Source organism: Chenopodium quinoa, unplaced genomic scaffold, assembly GCF_001683475.1.
Source record: "Chenopodium quinoa cultivar QQ74 unplaced genomic scaffold, ASM168347v1, whole genome shotgun sequence".
NCBI classification, from domain to species: Eukaryota; Viridiplantae; Streptophyta; class Magnoliopsida; order Caryophyllales; family Amaranthaceae; genus Chenopodium; species Chenopodium quinoa.
In genome coordinates, this window is record NW_018745650.1 from 5463404 (window position 1) to 5489669 (window position 26266).

The window sequence follows — 26266 nt, forward strand, 5'->3', positions numbered from 1 at the left end:
TATAAATTCACCCTTGAAACTACTCCCATGCAATGGATCAAACGACAGACCATTGGCCAATATCATGCCAAAGATACGGACTTTCTGAAGAGTAATGTGTTTGCACTACAATTTGGGCATTGAAAAAATGCAAAACATTTGCGGACTGCACCAAACCAGACAAAAGCATAAGCTTAGTATCATCGTATGTTGCTGCCAAATACTCCATGCATAATATAGTATCAAGAGTATCAACTTATGGTAAACCATAGAAATTACGTTCACAGGCAAAATGCCAACATGATCTAACTAGCTGCTAGCATTTAAAAAATTCTCCACAAAAAAAAATGATTTTAGAACACAAGAATGAGAACACTTCTGAATATAAATTGGTTTAGCATTAATCTATCACTCAGCAAATAACATCTCCAGCAGTGTTGATGTCAAGTATTGGCAGTGATAGGTTTTCCAAATAATTGAACCTCACTGCCATAATCAAAACATACGTAATAATACATCACTGTGCGATTAAATTGCTGCCACCCTGATTTTCCAGTGACACTTTAAAATCAGCTCAAGGCATCAGAGATTCTCTGCCAGGCCAAACTATTCAGTAAACTAATAACTCGTCAAGGTCATAAACACCAAAAGAATCACGCTACACATGAGAGGCAATAAGCTGTCATTCTGAATCAGGTGAACCACCAGGAACCAACTGCATCACCCAACTACATCAGTTAAGATTTAGTTCTAGTCCTTGTATAATAATTTATCACAAAGAGACCAATCAATCAGCCTACTTACAATTGCAATATTGTTTCCATTAAGCAGAATCTGATCAAGTTTTGTGATTCTTCGTCCTTCAGCAGTAATTTCACTGTCATATATATAATCGAGAGATCAGATAATGAAGGGTAAAAATCAGCAGCGATACAAAGTTAAAAATAGATTTTGACATCAGATACTCGACTCTACCATGCACCAAAAAAGAACCATAACCATACAGCTCAAACGATGATGGGAGACGAGTCAGAATTCAAGAGAAACCCAAAGCAATGATCTGATATTGAACCAAAAAGGTAAGATTAATTGAGCAAAGAATCTAAAATTTATTTGTTTCTCTAGAATCACATCATCGATCTTTATACCAGTTTTAAGAGTGGTATCTAAGATGTTATATGTAATTATCCATGAATATTGAACTTTGAGAACCATGTATATTGAACTTTGAGACTTACTCGCAAAACCTTCCCTCAATAGTCAGCTAATAACCAGCACAAATCACGTTCCACTCACTTTTATGTACTCAAGCTGTATAAGTAGACAGGTTCACTAACCTCCTACCTAAAGAATCACATCATTTGTCCAGGCTCTAGCCAGTCAAAGGTATCAACCACCAAACTTGCACCCAGAACCAACCACCCAACCGATACAAATTGTATAATTGATTCCTCAACCTTTCAAAAAGGATTTACATTTAAATAGTCACCCCAGAACCAACCTGCGTTAAAATAGTAAAAGAAAAGAGGGAATACCATTGTTAAAATACAACAAGTGGTAAACCTTAAACTAATATTTTCTCACCAAATCAGCTGTGACTGTGTGAACCACCTTTCTCACCAAAGACCCTTCCAGGCAAAAACACATTATGTGAACAAATGTCAACCCTTATTAACCTTTGAACATAATTTTCTAGAAAGTTGTCTTATATGAACTGACTAACCCTTGTCAAAACTTATCAAATAAGTGGAAATAAGATAAGGTCTAGACACACCTCTATCCCTCATCAATCTCTATTCGATTTCTATGTTCATACTTGAACTCAAAGAATCATTGCTCTATTCCCACAAAGGTACCAACAAAATATAAATGACTGGACCAAAATTCACTAAACCATAACATGTCATACTGTAATGTGAGGTTCATGCTAAGTCATAGCGCTAGACAGAAATTCTATTAACTCTTCTAGTTGTCTACACTCTACACACATAGAAAACTTAAAATTTCAGATGGGGGACTTTAAAAATAAATAAATAAAAATAAAAAGTTGCTTAACATCCAGCTTTAATAATATCAAAACACATTTATGATTTCTAGTTGGTCTTAGTATCCAAAATTGGCATTTAAGCAGACCATCCTTTTGTCCTTTCCACAATTTCTTTTCAGCATACATTACCATATATTAATAATTGTGTAGAATCAAAGTGGCGTACAAGGAATTGGTGGAGTGCATAAATGAAGCATTATAAGTGGTGTCTTAATCATAAGATTCATAACATTATACCAGGAAAGGTTAAGGATTTAAAACATTTTATATGTTGATTAACTTGACAGTGCCAAAAGAAGGCTCAGCTTGCTCAGCTTACCAAAGCATTTTAACTGAATTATAGGAAAGTATATTCATCAAACCCACAAACTCTGCAGATACAGCTTTAAACTTTTAAATCTAGTCCTTCAAACAGGTAAAGTGAAGCAATAATGGGCAAGTCTGCTAGCATCCTTGAAACTAACTATTTAACAACATGTCCATAGTTACTTAATAAACAAAACCATCACAAAAACAAGACATCTTCATATTGCAAGGTATGCCATTTAACCAGAACTATGCCATCACAGCCATAACTATTGGCTATATAGAAGTATCTCCAAGAAGTAGGAGGTCCTCCCTCCATACCAATATAAGTTGTCTTAAAGACTACGCACAAAGTACGGAGTTATTGAATGTTATTGTATTGGTACATAAAGTCAAGTGTTGCATTAGAAATTAAATTGACTCAACAATAGCACCTTGATACTTCAAGTGACATAAAAATATGAAAGAGTAAGTCAAGTAGTCCATATCATGGAATAGAGAAAATTATATTAACCAGGCTCATAATGCTCAAGTGATCAGATAACATAAAAAAGAAATTATAAAGAAGAATGTAGATCCACAGCAAGAACTCGTGGAAACCACATCTTGTTCTTAACTCTAGAGGGGTAAGATTGTCCAAAAACCTTGAAACACTTACTTTAAGCACACTCTAATCCATTTTCCAATAAGTAACCTCCATACCTTAGTACGAAACCACACAAAGTAGACGATAGATGAACACAAGTAAATGCTTTAAGTAGTCTCGTAATGGAAATCATGGTATAGACATAAAAAGTATTGGGCTCATAGTTTTAAAATACCAGTTTCTACCAATCTTAATATAAAGAGTCCAAATCATGGTATAGACATAAAAAGTGTTGGGCTCATAGTTTTGAAATACCAGTTTCTACCAATCTTAATTTAAAGAGTCCACTAGATTCAGCTAGTTAATTTGAACTTAATGCAGCTTGATAGAACTGCAATAGCTTTTACCAAAAGAACTACAGCTAAAAACAATATCATCCCTTAAGGTATCTATAAAACAAACAAAATTCTACAGGAAATGACCTAAAACGATATATTCTATCGCCAACGCATAGCACTCAAATAAACATCCATGTATAATCCTTCCATGGCAGGCTTTTATTCCCATTGAAGTTTCAACAATGAAATAATTCAAACCCACTATAGTATTGGCCTATATAGGATTTGATTCCAAAGTAATAGAGGCATCCTGAACCTGAGCCAATCAGCCAAATGCATATATTGGCCAACCCACTAACACTATTACAACAATCCCATCACCAACATGATGCTTCTTGACTTGCGTCTCACATCAAGAAGTTCCCATTTGTAGAGCAGCCCACACTAAACAATTAATTCACCATGTCTTGCACTGAACTCCAAGCAGGATCAAATTCCCTGCAGCCCCTACTGTCAAAAATGAAATCTTAGCACCCTTCATAAAGGGTGTCTTACCTAAGATGCATGGACCAACTCACACAATAACACCCACAATACAACCCCTTTAAGAAGTTTCACAATGCTTTTAAATTAGTCATATTGATCCTAATTAGAAAATGTTCAAAAAGAAAAATAAACGGATCTCGAAACAAAGGGGAGAACAAAGAGTAGGGAAAAAATAAACCCTGAAAGCCAAACATCAAGATCTCCATGACTTAAAAATTCATGGCACAATGAAACCCAACTTTACTAAGCCTCCTTGTAGACAGCAATACATGGGAGGCAAATGTTTTAAATAGTAAAAGAAAAAGGGGGGAGTTTGAGAGAGGGAGGATTAAAAAATTCTACCCCACTAACAACCAAAATTTGTAACTACTCCTACCGTCCTCCATTAAAGAGTACAAGTTTGGAAGGAGAAATCATAATGGCATTCTGTTGATTATAACCATATGTTTCAAAAAAAATAAAAATATCTGATTATGCTTATAATCTTTTTTATTTTATTTTTTTTTTGATATTTTCGTGGGGGCGTTCCCTACTCAGCGACGCGCTGCACTTCCTAGACCTGGGTGTAGTGATAAGTATGCAAGGGTTGCTAGGTCGTCGCCCGGAAGCGACACGCCACATTGCCCGAGTGTGGTGTCAAGGGCGTACCATTGGGGCCAGACTCGGGTGCAGTGATAAGTATGCAAGGGTTGCTAGGTCGTCGCCCGGAAGCAACGCGCCACATTGCCCAAGTGTGGTGTCAAATGGTCAAGGGCTACAGCTAGGGACAAGAGGGAGCGTGGTACAAGTGCGCGGGGTATGAGGGAGCGTGGGAGAAAGGACTTTAGTTTGCGGATTGGTTCTTAGAATGTGGGGTCTCTTACGGGAAAATAAGCAGAAGTGGTAGAAGTGATGAAGAGAAGACGCGTAAACATCTTGTGCCTCCAAGAGACAAGGTGGACAGGAGAAGGAGCTTGAGGCTTGGTTTTGGGGTATAAGGTGTAGTATGTTGGACAGAAAACGAGCTGCAGGACTATGAATGGTGGAGCTAGGAACGGAGTTGGTGTGATCCTTGATAAGAGGTTGTCGAATGAGGTAATCGAGGTCTATCGGAAGAATGATAGGTTAATAAGGTTGAAGTTGTTATGTGGCAAGGAGATTGTGAATGTTATTAGTGCTTATGCTCCCCAAATTGGTTTGGATGCAAAAGAGAAACGACAATTTTGGGAGAATTTAGACGAGGTGGTACATATATATTGGAGGCGATTTAAATGGGCATGTTGGGGCGAGCCGAGATGGCTACGAGAGTGTTCATGGAGGCTTTGGGTATGGGCAAAGGGACGCAGGTGATGAAGTTATTATGGATTTTTCCTAGTCATATGATTTAATTTTGGCTAATACTTGGTTTAAGAAGCGGGATTCACACTTGATAACTTTCCGGAGTGAAGTAAATGCAATACAAATAGACTTTCTGCTCACAAGGAGCACGGCTAGACAAAGTTGCTTAAATTGCAAGGTCATCCCAGGAGAGAGTGTGGTCACTCAACACCGACTTTTAGTTATGACCATTCGTTTGAAAGAGAAGGCGAAGAAAAAAGGAAGACAAGAGGAGCCAAGGATAAGATGGTGGACTCTAAGGGATGCAAATGCTAAGGTTTTTACAAAAAAGATAATCAAAGAGGCGGATTGGATGGAGAGGTGGATCTGGACATGACTTGGTTACGAATTTAAAATTGTTTCCTGAGAGTCAAAGAGGTCTTAGGGGAATCAAGGGGAAGAACTTCGATACAAAGAGATACTTCGTGGTGAAATGAAGAGGTGAAAGCAGTAATTAAGCAAAAAAAGGGAATGCTATCAAGCCTTAGGAAAATGTAGGAGTGACGAAACCTTTGTAGCGTATAAGGAGGCTAAGAGTAAGGCAAAGGTAGCGGTTCGACAAGCAAAAGAAAAGGCTTATCAGGAGATTTATGAAAAGCTTGACTCCAAGAAGGGAGAAAAGATCATTTATAAGATGGCAAAGAGAAGACAAGAGGCAAGGAAAGATATTGGCTTGGTAAAGTGTGTCAAAGATATGAACCAAATGGTCTTAGTACAAGAGGAGGACATCAGGAAGGGGTATTTCGACGAATTATTTAATGGAAGTAATGGAGTTGTGACCGGAGATACCTCTGTGAGTGATGAAGAAATCAACATAGAATGTGCGGAGGATTAGAAGAGTTGAGGTGGAGATTGCACCGAAGAAGATGAAGCCTAAGAAGGCGGTTGGCCTTGATGGTATACAGATAGAGGTGTGGAGGTGTTTGGGTAAGATTGGTATTGATTGGTTAACAGACCTCTTTAACAAGATATGGAAGACTATGAGGATCCCGCAAGATTGGAGGAAGAGCACCTTAGTCCCGGTTTATAAAAACAAAGGAGACGCTCAAGAAGATTATCGAGGGATCAAGCTTATGAGCCACACCGTGAAGCTGTGGGAAAGAGTGATTGAACATAGGTTGAGGGCATGCACAAGCATTTCGGATAACCAATTTGGTTTTATCCCTAGGAGATCTACTACGGAAGCAATCCATGTGATAAGACAAATGATGGAGTTTTATCGGGTAAAGAAGAAGGATCCTCATATGGTCTTTATTGATTTAGAGAAAGCATATGACAAGGTGCCAAGAGAGGTACTTTCATGGGCAATGTTGAAGAAAGGTATCCCACGAAGGTACATGGATTGGGTTAAGGATATGTATTGGGATGTGTCAACAAATGTGAGGACGTGTGGAGGGTTGACAAAAGATTTCCCTATTACAATTGGATTGCATCAAGGACCTACATTAAGCCCTTTCCTTTTGGCAACGGTTCTAGATGAAGTAACTAGACCAATTCAAGATGAGGTTCCATGGTATATGTTGTTTGCGGATAATATCATTTTGGTGGATGAAACTAAAGATGGGGTTAATGCCAAGTTGGAGCAATGGAGGCAAAGGTTGGTATATGGAGGGTTTAAGCTAAGTCAGAGTAAGACTGAATATTTGATATGTCGCTTTGGTAATTTTGGATGGAAAGGAATTGACAATGAATGAATGTTTTAAGTATCTTGGATCGATCATCCAGAAAAATCAAGAAGTGGCCCACAGGATTAAACCGGGGTGGCTTAAATGGAGAACGGTCACAGGAAGCATTCCCTTATAGTTGAAGGGAAAATTCTACAAGATTGCCATAAGACCAGTGTTACTCTATGGTACCGAATGTTGGGCTTTTAAGAAGGAGCACATTAAGAAGATGGAGGTTATGGAAATGCGCATGTTAAGGTGGATATGCAGGAACACTCTAAGAGATAGGATTAGAAATGAAGTTATTTGCAAGAAAGTAGGCGTGGCAGGCATTGCAAACAAAATAAGGGAAAATCGCCTGCGTTGGTTTGGGCATGTAAGACGGAGACCCAAGGGTTCACCGGTTCGAAGAGTGGAAGAGTGGGACCATGGAGGGGTTAAACAAGGGAGAAGGAGACCGAAAATGACTTAATTGAAAGGAGTTCGGAAGGATATGAAGTATATGGATTTACATGAGGATGAAGCATTGGATCGTAAGGGATGGAAGAGGAAGATTTTTGTAGATGACGACACAGAATAATCAAATTTGGTTCATGTACCCGACCCCACTTATGGGATTAAGGCTTTGATAGATTGATTGATATAATCAGATGTCTTCAGAAAGGTGAGAGAAAGGGTAAGATAAAGAGGATAAAAATCAATATTTTATTTAGCAGACCCACCCAAAAATAAGAAATGGAGAGTTTGACAGGGGACAAATGACATGAAAATTGTAATGGGGCAGAGCGAGTAACAAAGACAGGCAAAAACTCTAAAATTACAGGATCTGGTAAACAACTAAACAAACTTTGATTTATTGTTCCCTAAAGCAGAAATCACTCCCATAAATCCCTAACTAGAAATCATGGTTATCGAAAACGCAAAAATCAACTATGTTGACATAATCTCATCCCAAATATTAGGCATCACTCATAAGCCACAACCAGATTAAATCACCCAACATTTGAAGACTTTCCTGATTCTTTTCCCTTTGCCGTGTAAATCTCTAATCCAAGCCAAATTTCCCAAACTTTTAGAAACCCCAATGTAAAATCTACTCATTACCCAAAAAATGTCCGATTTCATATATTTCTGTACAAACCAGAGTGAAAGGGTCACCACTGCTTAGGCTCTCCTTCCTAATCTTAGATGGGTCGTCTGAGGGTTCGCCGCAGTTCCAAAAGACACAGCTACAATAAGGGTCACAGCTAAAATACTCTAAACCCTAGCATTTAGCTCAATTGCAACATAATATGAGTAATTCAATACTTAAACGCTAAAACCCTAAACCTTGAATTGCAGCATATTATGAGTAATTCAATTGCAACATATTAAGAGTAATTCGATACCCAAAGGTTAAACGCTAAAACCCTAAACCCTAAATTGAAAAAAAAAAGAGCAAGAACAAGAGGAGAGAGAAAGCATACTATTCAGTAACATCTTCAAGGACCATGTTGACATAGACATCGAAACCTCGAAGAGTGCCAACAAGCTCCTTATCTCCCTTCATAATCACCCAAATTTTGGAACCTATGCATCTGTCAATCAGCTCTGCAAAGATTCAATTTCCACACCAAAAATTAATCAATTCAATTGAATTCGAATTCAAAAGTAGGAAAATAGAGATTGAAAATTGAAAGCAGAAAAAAAAAAAAAAAAAAAAAAGAACCTGAAGGAAGGAGTTGGGAAGGATTGTTTGACGACATTGGAACTTAATATCGGAGCTTACAGAGAATAGAGAGAGAATTGGGGAAATGAGAGTTGTCACTTCGACTAGCTTCAACTGCTAAACCGCCGAATCACCCGAGGAGTGATGCACTTAAATACTCCCGTCATTAGGCTCCTTTCTCTTCCCGTTCAATACTTTATAAGTTTTTAAATAGACCTAATTCACACTAATTTATTGTGCACCACTAACATTAGGTATATTATGATTGTTTTATTAATAAAAAAAAAGTTACTATATTAAAATAAAGATTATTAGGTTGAAATAAAAGTCATTATAACATTATAAAAGCTATTATTAAAATCCCGATCTAAATTTTAAAATCTTACGATTTTACGATTTATGTATGTCATAAGATTCGATTTACGATTCTACCTGATTTTACATATTTTTCTTAACTAGCAAAACACTTTCAAGTTTAAAACATGCCTACAAAGTTATTTATGAATATACATTGTCAATTAATGGTTGCTTAATGGGTTAACAACTATCTTCTATTATCTCTCTTTCTTCTCTCTCTTAAACTCTAGCTTCCATTGTTAATTTTGAAGGGGCTTCCATCATATTTCACCGGTGGAAAGCCTCAATCTTTATTTCTTTTAAGCTTTTTGTTTTTTAAGTTATAATAATGTCTCCCTTGAAAGAAATGGTTTATTTCCTTTGAAAGATAAAGTTTTTTCGATCTCATTAGAAAGACAAGGTTTTTCGTACTTCTTTGAAAGACAAGGTTTTATTTGCGTTTAATTTTGTCTCCTGTTGTGCGGGGTTACGATTGATTATGGTTCGGATTCGGGTTACAAAATCAGCACAAGAATTTTCTTTCTCACAAAATTGCGAACCGATGACGGATCCACTCAAAAAGTGGTATGAGACAACAAATAGAGAATGTGCCGAATTGTGATATCTATGTATTTGGATTCTTAGCCCTTCCCCGTTTAATTCTTGTTTGATTTGTTAAATTCGTTTTCATTATCATTAATTGTCAATTATAGATATCGTATGGCTTTAATTAATGAAATTTAGTGTCCTTTAGGACTTCTTTAAAAAAAAACAACTATTTTCTTTTATAATTAGGTTTTAAACTCATAATTTAAATATATTTATTTGAATTTGGATATGACGTCTTGATTATACATGTCCGTAGAATCTTACGATTCTACAATTCGATTTTACGTTTCGATTCTGAGAGCCCTTTCGATTCAAAGTAGAATCTCAATTTTGATAACTTTGAATAAGAGTTTTTTTTTTATATATACTGGTCAATATGAATAATAAATGTCACTATGTTAAAATTAGGGTCACTATGTTCAACATAACGTCATACTTTAGGTTCACAATAACATTAAAGGTCACACAAGTTTTAATAAAGGTTACTATGTTAAAAATAAGGTTACTATATAAAAATTAGGGTCACTATGTTCAATATAGCGTCAATTGCGTATATATAAACCCCGGGTCCACAATAATATTATTGTGGACTAGGTCCATGCAAGATTTTATGTTAATACTCTATAAATTAGTAAAAATAAATTCAGTTTAATAAAATGTTATATGACATTCACAGATGAAATCTAAATTAATAAATACATTATTCCCTCCGTTTTTGTTAAATGCATCTTGTTGATGTGTGGTGCTTTTGGAGAGTAGTATAATACGGATTATTGTGAGTGAGTGAATAATTTATTATAGTAAAAATAAGATGAACATCATAAAAGAGAAAGTATGTAAAAGAGAATAAATATTTTTATTATTTAAGTAAGAACCATTGAGAGAGAAATGATAAAATAATTTAAGTAGTGTGTAAAGCAAGAGAGAGAAATGATAAAATATAGTATAAAGTTAACAAATATGGAAGTGATGCATTAAATAAATAAATAAATAAAAAGCACTTATAAAAGGGAATTCAATCAATCAATCAAAGTCTTTATCCTATAAATGGGGTCGGTTACATGAACCAAAAGTACAAGTGATTATTCCGTATAGTCATCCACAAAAATCTTCCTCCTCCATCCCTTACGATCAAATGTCTCATTCTCATGCAAATCCATATAATTCAAATCCTTCATAACTTCTTACAACCAAGTCATTTTCGCTCTCACTCGCCCTCGTTTAACCCCTCCATAGTCCTACTCTTCCACTCTTCGTACCGATGCACTCTCAAGTCTCCGTCTTACATACCTGACCAACGCAGGCGATTTTGCCTTAGTTTGTCTGCAATGCCTGCCACACCCACTTTCATACGAATATCATCATTTCTGATTCTATCTTTGAGAGTAGTGTTCCCGCACATCCATCTTAACAAGCGCATTTCCGTAATCTCCATCTTTTTAATATGCTCTTTCTTAGAAACCCAACATTCTGTACCATGGAGCAACACTAGTCTTATGGCAGTCTTGTAGAATTTCTCCTTTAACTGTAAGGAAATGCTCTGGTCACATGTACTCCCGTAGCCGCTCTCCATTTAAGCCACCCCAACTTAATCCTGTGGGCCATGTATTGATTAATGTCACCATTTTTTTGGATGATCGACCCAAGATATTTAAAACATTCGCTCATGGTCAAGTCCTTTCCATCTAATTTCACTACATCATCGCTTGTCCACCTCTATGTACCAAAGCGGCATACCAAATATTCATTCTTACTCTGACTTAGATTAAACCCTCCAGATTCCAACCTTTGCCTTCATTGCTCCAATTTGGCATTAACCCCATCTTTAGTTTCATTCACCAAAATTATATCATCTGCAAACAACATACACCATAAAACCACATCTTGAATTGACCTGGTTACTTCATCAAGAATCGTTGCATAAAGAAAAGGGCTTAATGCAGACCCTTGATGCAATCCAATTGTAATAGAGAAATCTTTTGTCAGCCTTCCACATGTCCTCACATAAAAGGAAAGTGATGCATTTAAAAAAAAGGAGGGAGTAAATACATGCAACTCCCTCCGTTTCGTAATAATCGCAACATTTTAACTTTTAAACTATTCATATGTTTAATTTGACTATATTTTTTACCAATATATAAAAAAAATATGTTGACATATAAAATATTTTTGGATTTCTTTTAGTATATGCTCATTATATTAACTTTTTATACTTCTTATTAATATAGAATTATAAATATTAATGGTCAAAGTTGTGCATTGACATGTGTGGCGCTCAAATTGTTGCGATTATTATGAAACGGAGGGAGTACCTCAATTTCTTATTTTGTGCAACTTTTACCAAATATGGATGTTAAAAGTTATGTGCAAAGATAAAAAAGGAAAAATTGTAAATAACCACCCTTCAAAACACTAAATTTTGATTTTACCACCTGTTTTTTTTGTTAAATAACCACATCTAAAATTAAATAAAGTTAGATTTTACCACCTCTTAGCATTTAGTTTAAGGAAAAATGGAAATAAATAATCTCACCTTTCACTGGTCTTTCCAAAATAATCCCACCTATTGATTTTTCCAAAACAATCCCACCTTTGCCCTCCAATCTGCATCTAACGATCCATTACTTGTTGATGACCAGTTTTCTTAGGTTTTTTCCATGTGTCGACCTTTAATAGGTTTAATTTTTTTAATAATTAAAAGAAAAAAAATAATTTTATTAAAAAAATCTAAGGTCAAGCCCATTGATCAACGACCACCCTTTCCCTACCCCCTGCACCGCCCTTGGCCTGAATGACCACCTTCCCTCCCCCATCCCTGTCTCTACCTTCTCCGACAACCCAATCCCTGTCCCCGTCTTCCCCTTCGATTTTAGACTTGAATCAGAGCAGCCATATATTGTTGGTGATGAGAGCAGCAAAAAAGGAAAACGGAAAGGGGAGATGAGGGGGGCTCTATTGGGTTGGTGTTGGTGTTTTCGGGGTGGGAGTAGGTGTGTCGAGGCTGGTTAAGGGGTTTTCGTGGTGGGGGTGGAGGTGGGTGTTTTGGTGGTTGATGTTTTGGGTGGTGGCTAGGGTTTCTCGGCGTGGGTAAGAGGTTTTCGGGTCTAGGGGTGGGATTTTCGGGGTCGAGGTTGGGTTTCGGGGCGGCAGGAGGGTGGGGTTGGGGTTTCGAGGCGACAAGTAGGTGGGGCTTGGGGTTCAGGGTAGCAGGGGGTGTAGCCGGGGATTTTGGGGCAGCAGGAGGGTGGGGCTGGGGTAGCACCTCTAGCGAAAGTGGAGGGTGGTTGCAAAAGGGAGGGGCTGGCAGCAACAGGTGGGAATGGGGTGGCAGTTCGGGTGGCAAGGGGTTTTTGGGTGGTGTCTATAGTGGTTGCCATGGAAGGGGGATGGGGAGGTGGGAGGAGAGTAAATTAGAAAAAAAAAAACATCATTTTAACCTGTTTAACAGGTTGCAGGTCAAATGGATCTTTAAAAGAAGATCCATGTCAAAGGTGGGATTGTTTTGGAATAATCGAAATTTTGGATTGTTTTGAGAAGATTTAGCAAAGGTAGGATTGTTTTAGGAAGACCGAGCAAAGGTGGGATTATTTATTTCCATTTTTCCTTCAGTTTATTTTGTTTATGACAACTTTTTAATTCATTTTTTTTATCACTTATATACCCCACTTTGTGGACCCAATCTTATTTAATAACTAAGGTGGTTAACGCGCACGACGCACCATAATTAGCCATGTTTTGGGAGCTCATGCAGTATTTGACAATATAATGAGGGAAAATATTTAAACAAATATTTTAAGGAATATAATGTCAGCATACTATTCTTAAGTGGTCATAAAAAGACAATTAAAGTTAATAGTGAGGGAAAATAAGTAAATAAATATTTTAGAGGGTATAAGTAAATAAATATTTTAGAGGGTATAAGTGTCCAAACACTATTCATAAGAGTTCAATTATTAAATCACAAGGAAAAACTTTGAGCTGAGACAATTAACATCATATCAATAAGGGCATATGGACAAACCACCATTTGGACAAATTGGTAAATAAGTATTTTAGAGGGTTTAATTATCCAAACACTATTTGCAAGAGTTAAATTATTAAATCACACAAAGAAAAGCTTAATTAAAGACAATTAACATCATATCAATATAGACATTTATGTAAACAAACATTATTTTAAGGATATTAGGGTAACTAACGCGCGCGATGCGCGTACATATTTAGCCATGTCAGGGAATCTCTTCCAGTTTGGTATTTTAAAGGGTATATTTTTCAAACACTAATTACAAGTGTTATCTCAAAGTTTTTAAAAGGTAGAGAAGAATAGCCAAAAAGCTATGCTGGTAAAAAAAAAAAGAAAAAAAAATACCATACATATGATTCGCATGCAGAAATGGGGGTATATATGTAAATTATTTTTAGGAATATAGTTGGCATAACACTATTCATAAGCGTTTGGTTAAACTTTTAAAAAGGTAGGAATAATGGTCCTCACACTATGCATAAGTATTTTCTTATACGAAGTACTTTTTAAAAGGTGGGGAATCCCTTACTCTTTTCCTCTCTTCTTTTTAAACAAAAGTATTCATATGCATGGTTCCCATTTTCAATATTCAATATTATGCGTTGCTATAGTAACTGTATAGAACTCAGGAAATACAATCTTTTCCTCCCAAAAACTTTGTTTGTAGCTACTTCTAGCAAGCTTTTTTTTTTTTAAAAAAAAAAAACTAATTATAGTGAAAATTAAGCATATATTATTATTAAAAAGAAAATCATAATTTAAAATACCTATTTTCTCCGCTTTTATTTACTTGCAGCACAACCTTTAGACACGTAATTTTATGAGGTGATTAGTGAAGGTAAATGAACTAGTTTGTCAAAATTAATTTCAACACTGGAAATAGAAAAGGATTAAGCACTATGTGTAAATTTTTTAATTTATTAATTTGTCCCTTTTCATTGTATAATCACGATCAATCTCAAAGTACGTACTACAAGTTTATTATGTTACAAGGAAATAAACACGGAAGAAGTATAGAATATCATATACTCCCTTAATTTCATAATAATCACAATAATATTCTCTTACGTCCGTTTCATTAATTGCAACACTTTCTTATTTGATAAGGACCCACTAATATATTGTTATTTTTCTCTCCTATTAACTTCACTTCCACAAATATTTTATTATGTCTCTCTCCTGCCAACTGCACTTACATTACTTTTTTTTTTCAATTATTTTTCTTCCCTACCAACTATACTTTATTTATTATAAAAAAAAACCTTTTACATGCCCCGGGTGTACAATAAAATATTGTATATAAAAAATTCACATGTGCCTTTTGAGCACCTGCTATCATAAAAACTTGCAAAAATATGTGCTCTCTCTTCAACTAGAATTTTCTTGACATTAACCAAAAAAATTGCCATTAATTCAAGCTTTGAATTTGTTGTCATAAACCAAATATTTACAAAACCAACAAACTAATTTTAAATTTGTTATAACTCACAATAATTTGTATTTCTGGTGTATTTTCCATCATTGATTTCACATTTTTGCCCCAATTTATTGAGATGCTTCGTACAAATTTGGTACCAATTGCAAAGAAGTGGGGCTTTACTTATTGTAAATTGTTCGAATCACTATGGAAATCAGCAGTGACACAAAATAACAAAACAGATCTTAGAGCATCTACAAACCTATCATTAATGAAATCACACAAGTTACCCTTAAAATCACAAAAGTTACCCATAAAATCACATAAGTTATCTTTCAACTCACAAAAGTTACAAGAAAATCACATAAGTTACTGTTTAACTCACAAAAATTACTTATTATTTCACAAAAGTTGACCCTTAAAAACACAGAAAAATCAACAAAACTAATAAAAAAAATGTAAACAGAAAGAAAATTAAAAAATCAGGTCACAAAATTCAGGAATTATAAGTTCAATTTTGTTATTTAAACTAGATGGAAGCCCGTGCGATGCACAGTTTTTTCATCTAAGATTTTTAATTATTTGATTTATTGTATTTAATAATTTCAGACAAAATTACAAAAGTTTAATATTTATTTTTTTTACTATAATTTATAATGAATTTATTAAATATAAATAAATTGTAAATAATTTCCGTTATATAAAATCTTTAATGTGAAATGATAAATTTTTAATAATTTAAATCCTAAATCATTATTCATTGTTTTATCATATCTTTTATTTCGATAGAATCACCAACCTCGTCCACAACCAACCTAATACATCAATGGATAAAAATGTTAGCCAAACTGAAATTGATATAAATTAATAAATGTTTACATTTATATAAAATAAATCAATATATTTACCAATAAATGAAAAATTGTTGCGATATAAAATCAAATCTATGCATTGGAATTTTTTCATCATCTCTAAAATTAAACAAAACCATCCATATATTAAGTATATAACATCTAATCGTATGCCATTACATAAACAAATAATTGTTAAGTATCCTTAATAAATACAATGTAACTAATAATAACAAATATAAATTTAAACATAAGATTTTAAAAATTACCCGACATTGATGACCTAAAACTAACACAAAATTACTACCACAAAATTCGCTTGATGGGGTATTGTATTGATACGAAATTTTATTTGTGTCGTATGATGTGTTAGATCTACATGTAATAAATATTTAGTAAACAAAACATAAACATATAATCGTTGAGTATCCCAAATTAATACAATGTAAGTAATAATTAGAAATACTAATTTAAACATAGGATTTTAAAAATTAAGCTAAAAATTACCCGACCATTGATGACCAAAAATTAACACAAAATTACTAACACAAAATTCGCTTGATGGGGTTTTTTTTATTGATACGAAATTTTGTTTGTGTCGCATGATGTGTCAATTTATAATGGTAGGTATCACAAAATTTTTATTTATTTATAACTAACGAACAATTTGTATTTCTTATCGTAAATACTATCAAAATTTATCTTATATGATAGGTTTCAAACTTTATTATAAGCGTTTATTATTTAAATATTTTTTAGTATATTTCTTTTTGGATTTCTTATACTCGTAGTATTGAATTAATAAATTTATCTTTTCCTACATTTTTACTTTTTTTTCATTAAATAATTTAATTCGTGGATTATAATCTACGTGGCATTAAAATTTTAGATATATCAAATCTAATTCGTTACTTTTATCTAGATGGCGATGCACGATTTTTTTTTCATACATAAATCTCAAGAAAAGATATTTTCCTATTGACTCTAAGTTTATATATATATAATTATTTGATTTTTTTTACTATTTAATAATTTTAGACGAAAAAAACACATAATAATTTAATTAAAGTGTTATTTCCTATTACAAAAGTATATATTTTTTTTAATGTAATTTATTATGAGACTTTATTTATTATTGTTTTGTATTTTATTCATTGTTGTTAGTTTTATGACAACTGAATTTAATAATATGAATAAATTGTAAATATGATATCTTTAAAAAAAAACTGTAAATATGATATTTTATCGATTACATATTAGGTTAAAATCTTTAATGTGAAAAGATTTTTTTTTGAATAATTTAAATCCTAAATCATTATTAGTTGTTTTTCAAAAAATAGAAATAATAAAAAATAATAAAAACATGTAACTATTTATCTTCTATTTCAATAGAATCATCGTTCACACTCATATCTCTTCCATCTAATAAAAGTGGATAAATAAAACATGTTAGCAAAAAAAAATTATATAAAATTAACCGTTATAGTCTTATAAAATAAATCAATATATTTACTAGGAAGCGAAAAATTGTTGTGAAATTGATCTAAAAATTATAATTGTACAAAATCAAATCTATGCATTGGAATATTTTCATCGTCCCTAATCGCCCGAACAATAGTATTTTGGAAAATTGAATCATTATTATGTTGTCACTGACAATGCGTGCAATATTGCTTCTTATTTGTGACGAATGAAAAGTATTTGATTGAGTAAACTTTTCTTTCAATTAATCATGGACGAATTGTACAAAGTTGGCTTTAATTGAGGTATGAACGTAATCAAAATTAAGTTAATTTGATGACTTGATTAAGCTACCTAAACCACAAAAAAATTTGTTCTAATCATAAAATTAATTAATGTAAACTACAAAGGTTTATAAAAAAAATTTAATAAATGTAAACAATTTATAAAGATAATACCTTCTCATCCAATAGGACCATCAGGCGAGAAACTCGTACTTTAATTTTCCAATCATTTTTTTGCTTGAATCTAATTCTCTGATTAAATCAGATCTGCGTGTAAAAACAAAATTCAGTAAACAAAACATAAACATATAATCGTTAAGTATTCCAATTAAACACAAAGTAAGCAATAATCACAAATATACATTTAAACATGGATTTTAAAAATTAAGCTAAGAATTACTCAGCCATTGATGACTAAAACTGACACAAAATTCGCTTGATTTGATTTTGTATAGATACGAAATTTTGTTGGTGTTGTAGGATGCGTCAATTTATAATGGTATGCATCACAAATTTTAATTTGTTTAATATTAAGGAGTAATTTTTATTTCTTATCATAAACACTATCAAGATTTGTCTTAGAAATATAAATCCTATATTTTAAGATGATTTTTTTTAAAATAATTTTTAGTTTTTTAAATAAATTAAATCCTAATAAATCACTATTCGCTGTTTTAACTACGTGGCAAAATTCTTAAATCTCATTCATCACTTTTTCTTAGGTGGCGAGTGAATTTATTAATTTTAAAATAAAATACAAATCTAATTTTTAATTGGTTGAAATAATGCCTTTGCTTATGTGGCGCGTCGAATGCTCTTGAAAAATGACTACTTTATTTATATATCTTAGATAAGTAGATGAAGCAATTGTCTTCTTCTTTCAAAGCTTAACTTTCACTATTTTAATCAAAACTAAAAATTTTAAAATAGGAAATTAAAATAGAAAAATACTGAATATATGAACATATCTCGAATTTTTTTTTTTTTTTTTTTTTTTTTTTTTTTTTTTTGGGTAAGAAGAAGGCCCATCCTAGAATGGGGATATAAGGGAAATCCCTCCTAAAATGTGTTTGGTAAGATTCGACACCTGGCCTTAGGGGTGAAAGTTCGGTTTACAGTTTGGATTATAGCGAAAACTGAATCCTCTCCGAATTAATTTGGTTTTGGATTTCTCAAACCGAATCCAAACTGAATTAAGATTCGGTCCAATCCAATCCAACCCAAATTAATTCGTTTTTTTTTTATTTTTTTATTTCTTTTTAATTAGAATCCAATCTAAACCGAAATTTGTTCCTGTCTTTCGCAACGTTCAAGCCCGAAACCCGAACTTCACCCATAAAATTCCTGCAATCTTCAACCTTTTCTTGTTAAATACATTCTTTGTGAGAAGTGAGATATTGAAAAAGGAGAATTAAGAATTAGGGTGTTTTATCTTGGTATATATATGAAAGGGAAAGGGAAAGGGAAAGGGAAAGGGCTTAATACTTTGTAATTTGGTTTTCGGTTTTTTAAAACCCCAAACCGAATTCAATCCGTAATCCATATTTTTCAATTTTTACAAACCGATTCAATCCGAATTTTTAAAAGATTCAAACCAAATTACTAATCCGATTTGATTTTCGGTTCAATTCGGTTTTAATCCGAATTACTTTCATCCCTATCTGGCCTCGAAATTGGTTGCGTACATTCTTAAATTTTTTTTTTATATTAAATACATACTAATGTTTAATTAAACTAGCAATCCGGTCCACCCCGGGCCACACACTGATTAGAGCAAAGTTCACTCAAAACTCCATTAAAATGGAATCAAGAACAAAACCCATCTTCTTCCTCTTTTCAAATCTCTTCTATTTTCTCTCTCTCCTTTTCATCTCAATCACAGCAACCCGAAACCCATCTTCATCAATCATTTCCAGATTCCAAGAATACCTTTGAATTAACACTGCTCAACCAAACCCCAATTACTATGAAGCTGCTACTTTTATTCTATCTCAAGCTAAATCTTTATCCCTTGAATCTCAGACTATTGAATTTGTCAAAAATAAACCCTTAATATTGCTCAAATGGCCTGGAAAAAACCCCAATTTGCCTTCAGTTATCCTTAATTCCCACACCGATGTCGTTCCGGTCGAATCCCAGAAATGGATTTATGACCCTTTTGGTGCTCATATCGATTCCCAGGGCAATATTTATGCCAGAGGCTCTCAGGTAATAATTTCTATCAATTTTACAAAATTTATTTTTATTGTAAATGAAGAACTAATTATTTTGGTAGCTTAATATTGGGTATTGTATGAAGATGAACTTTGTATAATTTGTACTTCACCTTGTAGTGATTATGGTTCTATGAAATTTGAATTTATGTTTTCTCTTCTGGCATGATTGTAATACCAAAGTGGACCTTTGTCCGGATTTAGTTGTCACATTAATAGTTCAAATTATGCTATCGACGTGATTATTAATTCAGAGTGGAAGAAGTATTTGGCTTGAAATTTTGGGTTTTAGAGTTGATCATAAGGAAGGGATTGTGTATTTGAAAAAGAAAGAGGTGGGTTGTAGAGAAAAGGGTAAATCCTAATGTTTTCTGCAATGAAAATCTGTTTATTGAAATAGAATTGAACTTTAGCAAGTCCAAGATGATGTATCTTGTTCTTTACTCATTCATTTATCTACGTATATGAATTGTGATAAAATACTTGCAAGCCTAAAGTAATTTTTTGTGAAGTCAAATTTTTTTGTTCTTTGATTTATAATATATTTAACTGCACGAAGAATTTGCTGTAAGGTAACAGTAACTTGCTGCATATCTGATTATTGGTCAATTGACCGCCTCTTTGTAATCATAGATTTATAGGGGTGAAGCTGCGTATTTGTTACTCCTTAAACTTGTCAAGGATCGGAACTTTTAAAGGTGCATAGGTATTGTTTTTTTTTTTTTTTTTTTTTGGACAAGGTGCATAGGTATTGTTGTTGTTGTATACTCCGTAGATGACTGATTATCTTGTGTTTGGACCTGTGTTGGCTGTGTAGGATATGAAATGTGTGGGTTTACAGTACTTGGAAGCTATTCGGAAGCTGAAGGATTCTGGGTTTGAGCCCACTCGTACCATTTATTTGACCTTTGTGCCAGATGAAGAGATTGGAGGGCATGATGGGATGGAGAAGTTGGCTGAGTCTGATTTATTTAAAAAAATGAATGTGGCCTTTGTTCTGGATGAGGGACTTGCATCACCAGGAGAGAGGATGTGGACAGTGATCAAGGCTACAGGAGCTCCTGAACATGGCGCTAAGTTGTATGATAATACAGCAATGGAGAATTTGTTAAAGAGTATTGAGATCATAAGAAGATATCGAGCGTCACAATTTGATATGGTAAAGGCTGGCTTGAAAGCTGAAGGAGAAGTAGTTTCAGTAAATATGGCTTTTCTGAAAGCTGGTACTCAAACTCCTACTGTAAGTCTATGTCCTGTCATCTCTGGGTTTTATGTAATGTAATCTGTAGTAGAAGCAGCTTCCAATTCTCCGCTTTTGAGTCCTGTTGTCCTTTTATCTTCTTTTTTCAACGCTTTGGATGGATAAATGAAGCATGTGGGAGAAACTGTTAATGCCAATCAGGGGAATCTAGAATCTAGACATTAAGTTACTTGCACAATCTGTTAGTAACCAAATAGGCGGCTTTTACTATCATGCTGGATTACTGGAATGATGCCTGTTAGCTCATAGTGAGAGTTTCAGTAATCATGTTTAGTAATATACCCATTGTACACAGAAAAAGTTGCATATTTTATCTCAGATGTCAATTTGATTGTTGAATGCCTGTTCAATGGTCTGATTACTGGTGAAGTCAGAGAGACGGGGACGAATAATGGTGAATTATCGTTATGGTACTTGATACTAGGATGAGTGACGATAATGTCTTATATGCTTTAGTTTAACTTCTAATAAGGAGCTTTACGTTCTGTCTTTCAGGGTTTCGTCATGAACTTGCAACCTTCTGAAGCCGAAGCAGGTTTTGATATTCGAGTTCCACCAACAGCTGATCAAGAAGCCCTTGTTAGACGTATTGCTGAGGAATGGGCTCCTGCTTCGCATAACATGACTTTTGAGGTTAAATTTGCTTGTCTGAAGGATTTTCTTCTATCAGTTTATATGATAATTAATTAAATTTTCCATTCAATTTCCCCTCCCCTTCCAAATTTTTAAAGAGTTATATCTTTTTTTTTTTAAAAAAAAAATTATTAATGCGACAAGAATCTAGTATTCCTAACATTTTGATAATTAGCCACATATAGATAGGCATGAGTCATAAGTTATGATTAATAACTGCTCTGTGGGGATGGCAACTCTGGATTCTTCCATGGTCTTTTATCTAGGGAAAGAGGAGGAAAGATGGTTTTTTGCTTTGATGCAAAGGCTTATTGTTCTAGTTTATCTACTTGTTTGATTCTTAGAATGCTTACAATTTACAACTAGCATAGCATGGGAGGAGATTAAATTTCAACATGTCTTCTTAATTAAACATCGTAGACTTCATACCCCAGTTATTGTAGTGCATAAAGGACAAACAAATGTCAAAAGTCCCATTATTCAACAATTCAAGATTTTGAACCATAATAGTAATTCGTATTGCCTGAGTTGGCCATTTTATACTGTAGACACTACAACTGTGTTGGGGTTTTTGGTCAATAGTAGATTAGACAATTTTAGTAGATTTGAATTACTTCAGTGGATCTGACTAATTGTTAAATGGATGTACCAAACTTATTAATTTCCAAAATGATGCTCCTATCAGCAATTCAGCATTTCTAAACTTAGACTGTTTATTAGAAGTGAAGAGCCTATTTTGCCAATAGAATTGCAACATGGTTTTTCATGAAAAGGTACTCAAAAGTTTGACATGTTTCTTTTTCATATATCTTGCTCAACTAACAGTTATGTATGTCTGTATCCTTATATGATATTTAACATGTTTAAAATTTAAATTAGTATTTGTTAATTGTTAAATGCTAATTTACTGACCATTTTCTACAGAATCTACTGCTGTTATCTGAGTCAAATTTGTGCTGCAATCGGGTTCTTTCTTTTATCATGTGCTCTTTACCCAACAAGTCCAAGGATATGGAAGATGATATAATGTGGTTATTGAGTTTTTTTGTTATTATTATTATGCCTTTGCCTGTTGTCTAATATACTTGTAATATGGACAGTTTAAGCAGAAGCAATCTGTGCTTGACAACTTTGGTAACCCAGCTATCACTGCTTCTGACAATTCGAACCCCTGGTGGGTCCTCTTAGAAGAGGCCATTCGCAGTGCTGGTGGAGAACTTGAAAAGCCAGAAATTTTCCCTGCTTCTACAGATGGCCGTTACTTTAGGCGACAAGGCCTGCCTGCTATAGGTTTCTCTCCTATGGCAAATACTCCAATTTTACCACATGACCACAATGAGGTACGAAATATTCTTGTCTTATTAATCCTTATTCTCTTCCTTATATTGCGTGGACCTAATGTACTTTTGTCTAATTGTACGTAAATACAGTTTCCGAGACTGTTGATTAGAAATCCATGCCTGGACTCAATCCCATGATCATATTGAGAACCCAATATATTGTTGTTATGAATTAGTCATCCTTGGTCTTAAAACCTAAAGATCTGGCTTTCCCTCTTTTAATTCTCTTTATAATTTTATCATGGGTGCGGTCTGTTTAACATCTGTATGTATTTGAGTAAGAAGGGATGACAAAGTGTCTCCATTTCATAATCTGATACTTTGGTATGTAGGGGGTTAGTGCTGGAGGGGCTTCTATACTTAGACCCAAGCACCCAACTGCCACCACGCTACTATCTACTTAACTCAATTGGGAAGGAAAATGGCCACTATATCTGAACCCTGGCTGTGGTAGTGGATGAAATTAATCTTACCAACTTGAGCAAGTTGGTAATTCTAGTTTTCTCATTGATGGAATATATTTATTATCTTTTCTTTGTAAAGGTGGGTGGGTGGGTTTTTAGGATTCACTTATGCCAATACAATACAAATACAAGAGGGAGTTGAGTTTTACACTCACACACAATTATGAGAAATCATATCCTACAAGAGGAGTATACAGACATGGGTTCTAGCATATCCACTAGTTAGGAGTTACACCTTATTAAAATGTACGATGACATAAATTCTGGTGCACCCAGTAGATATCAGACACTAGAAATGCAGTTAAGGTTTGAACCTTTTGAACGTTCTCAATGTGCTAGGCTGCTAGCATAAAGACCCACCAATTCTTACCTTTTTCAACCTGTTGAGTTCTGTTTTGGAGTCCAAGGCTGGCTTATCAGTTGCTTTAGCAGTCATGAAACCTACTAACTTCTACGGAGTATGTCTTATGGTCTCCTTTACAAGCAATTGGAATACTCAATATTTCTGACACATTTTCCTTGGTGCAGTTTTTAAATCAAGCAGAGTATCTAAAAGGAGTCGACATATATGTGTCTATTATCAAAGCTTATGCATCTTATGCCGAGCATGCTGAAGCTAAAGGTTCCAGCTACAAAGATGAATTATGAGAAGTATTTTCTTCATATGACCCAAGACTCTGCATCACAATTCTGTGGAGGAATGCACTCGTCCAATCTCAAGTACTTCCTATTACATAGCATGTCAGAATTGATCTGTTGTAGAAACAGTCAGGTGTTTTGTTTAAAATATAAATGAAACTTTGTTCTGAGCAAGCGACATCATCAGCCCGGTGTAGTACTTTATGTTAATGGTTGTATGATCTCTACTCTTGAAAGTGTATATATTGTCAACTCAAACAATAAAAGACTTGTTAGCTAACAACCATTCGTGACAAAATGTATGCAACAGGTATTTTGAAGATCAAGGCAATAATGGGGGTTAATTTAGGGAATAATCTCACTATTATAAACTCGGGAGTTTTTCATTTAGTGACTCTACTCTGTTAAAGGAGAAATTAGAGATACAAACTATACTAATAAAATGTTGCATGGTCTTTGCCTTTGCCTTTCGTGTCTGAGTCAACTGTAATATTTACATGATCCGTCAAGGAGGATCTTGAAATTTATTTATGTCTTGCATTATGGTCTTCCATATCTTGCAGAGCCACCTTGTGTGACTATAGACCTTGACTCTTAACAGCAGCGACCTTGACTCTCGAAAGATATTCAATAGGCAATCAATCGTCAGGCAAAGTACGAACAAGCGAAAATATATCAAGATTGTACACCAATTCACCATCCAATCAAAAGAAAATATTCACTTCTTTAAAAATCAAGAATATAAATAATCAAAACACCCTTAAATTATGATAATGGAAGTTTGATCTCAACTTCATCCTTCAAGAACAATTTCACATAAGCTATCACCTGCAACTAATCACTAGTACAATATATCAGTACTATGTATTCTGCACAAGCATATAAGATTACAAGCGTAGATGGTTCAATGGAAACCAACGTGTAGTGCTTCAAAACTAAACAGAAAAGTGACTCAAAATTCTAAGCTGAAGGTTGAGGACTCCGATGATCAAGCTATATACAAAATTGAAATTTTCAATCCTGGTAGATAATTGGAAAATGACCATCACAGCAAGTTCCAAGCAGAGCTATTATGTCTTCCTCTACCTGAAAGCAAAGTCTGAATCTAGTTTCAGACAAAATTATAATTAGTAGCTGCTATGTTTGCTTAAACCGAATTGGGATAGAGTTAATATCCTCTACCTGTGCCTGCAAAATCACGAAGACTCCTGGGGGTAGGAGCTCCGCCTCCGACGATCAAGTTAGTAAAGATACGGGAGGTAGAATGCACGTAATGTGGAAGTTACTTCTCGCGTAATGGGAGAATTCTGCAATTAATATTGCTCGGGGTAAGTGTTTTTCTTTTTGAGGAGTATTCAATGTGAACAACAAATGTTCCAGCCCCCCATTAATGAGGGTCCTTCCACTATTTATAGTGGGGAAGGGATGGTTTCCCTTTTAGGGTTTAGAGGACACGTGTCAGCAGAGGATTGGAGCACTGCTGACCAACGGCTGGATGCCACGTGTCACTAGGCCATTGGGCCACGTGTCTAGGGTATTTTTACCCCAAACAGTTTGGATTTATTTGTTGGATGATAAAACGGAGGTTTTTCGTGTTTTTATGAATTTTATTGCTATGATTGATCGGCAATTTTCACAGACTATTAAGATTGTTCAAAGTGACAATGGTACAAAATTTAATTGCTTATGTGATTATTTTGCTGCTACTGGAATTTTGTTTTATACTTCTTGTGTTGAGACTCCCCAACAAAATGGTCGAGTTGAACGAAAGCATAAGCATATTTTAAATGTGGCTCGGGTATTGAGATTTCAAGCACAATTACCTATTTATTTCTGGGGTGAGTGTGTCTTAGCCTCTGCACATTTAATTAATCGCACTCCGACTCCTTTGTTAGACAACAAAACTCCTTTTGAGGTTCTTTTTGGCAAACCTCCATCATATGATGTTCTTCGAACTTTCGGATGCTTATGCTTTGCTCATAATCTGAAACCAAGGGTGATAAATTTGAGAGTCGAAGACGAAAATGTGTGTTTGTAGGATGTCCTTTTGGCAAGAAAGGTTGGAGGTTGTTTGATCTTGATAAAAAGAAATTCTTCGTTTCTAGGGATGTGAAGTTTTTTGAAGATGAGTTCCTAATCATAGATATGAAGGAGGTCAATATTGAGCCAACAAATATTGTTGCAATGGGTGATGATTTTTCGAT

At 34.2% G+C, this 26266-nt stretch overlaps 1 protein-coding gene and 1 pseudogene across 2 annotated transcripts; one reads left to right on the forward strand and one right to left on the reverse strand.

Moving 5' to 3' along the window:
• Window positions 1-346: 346 nt before the first annotated feature.
• LOC110716863 (sm-like protein LSM5) lies at window positions 347-8710 on the reverse strand. Of its 2 annotated transcripts, none has more exons than XM_021895514.1 (4): window positions 8531-8710; window positions 8289-8412; window positions 784-856; window positions 347-707 (listed from the first exon to the last, which is right to left on the reverse strand). In XM_021895514.1, exons 1-4 carry the CDS (start codon window positions 8565-8567, stop codon window positions 672-674), a joined length of 270 nt encoding a protein of 89 aa, XP_021751206.1. In that variant the 5' UTR covers window positions 8568-8710; the 3' UTR covers window positions 347-671. The 2 variants fall into 2 exon arrangements, with proteins under 2 accessions (XP_021751206.1, XP_021751207.1); XM_021895515.1 differs by having other exon boundaries at window positions 347-694; window positions 8531-8696.
• A 10523-nt stretch (window positions 8711-19233) lies between these two features.
• On the forward strand, window positions 19234-24532 carry LOC110716813 (annotated as a pseudogene).
• The last annotated feature ends 1734 nt before the right edge of the window (window positions 24533-26266 follow it).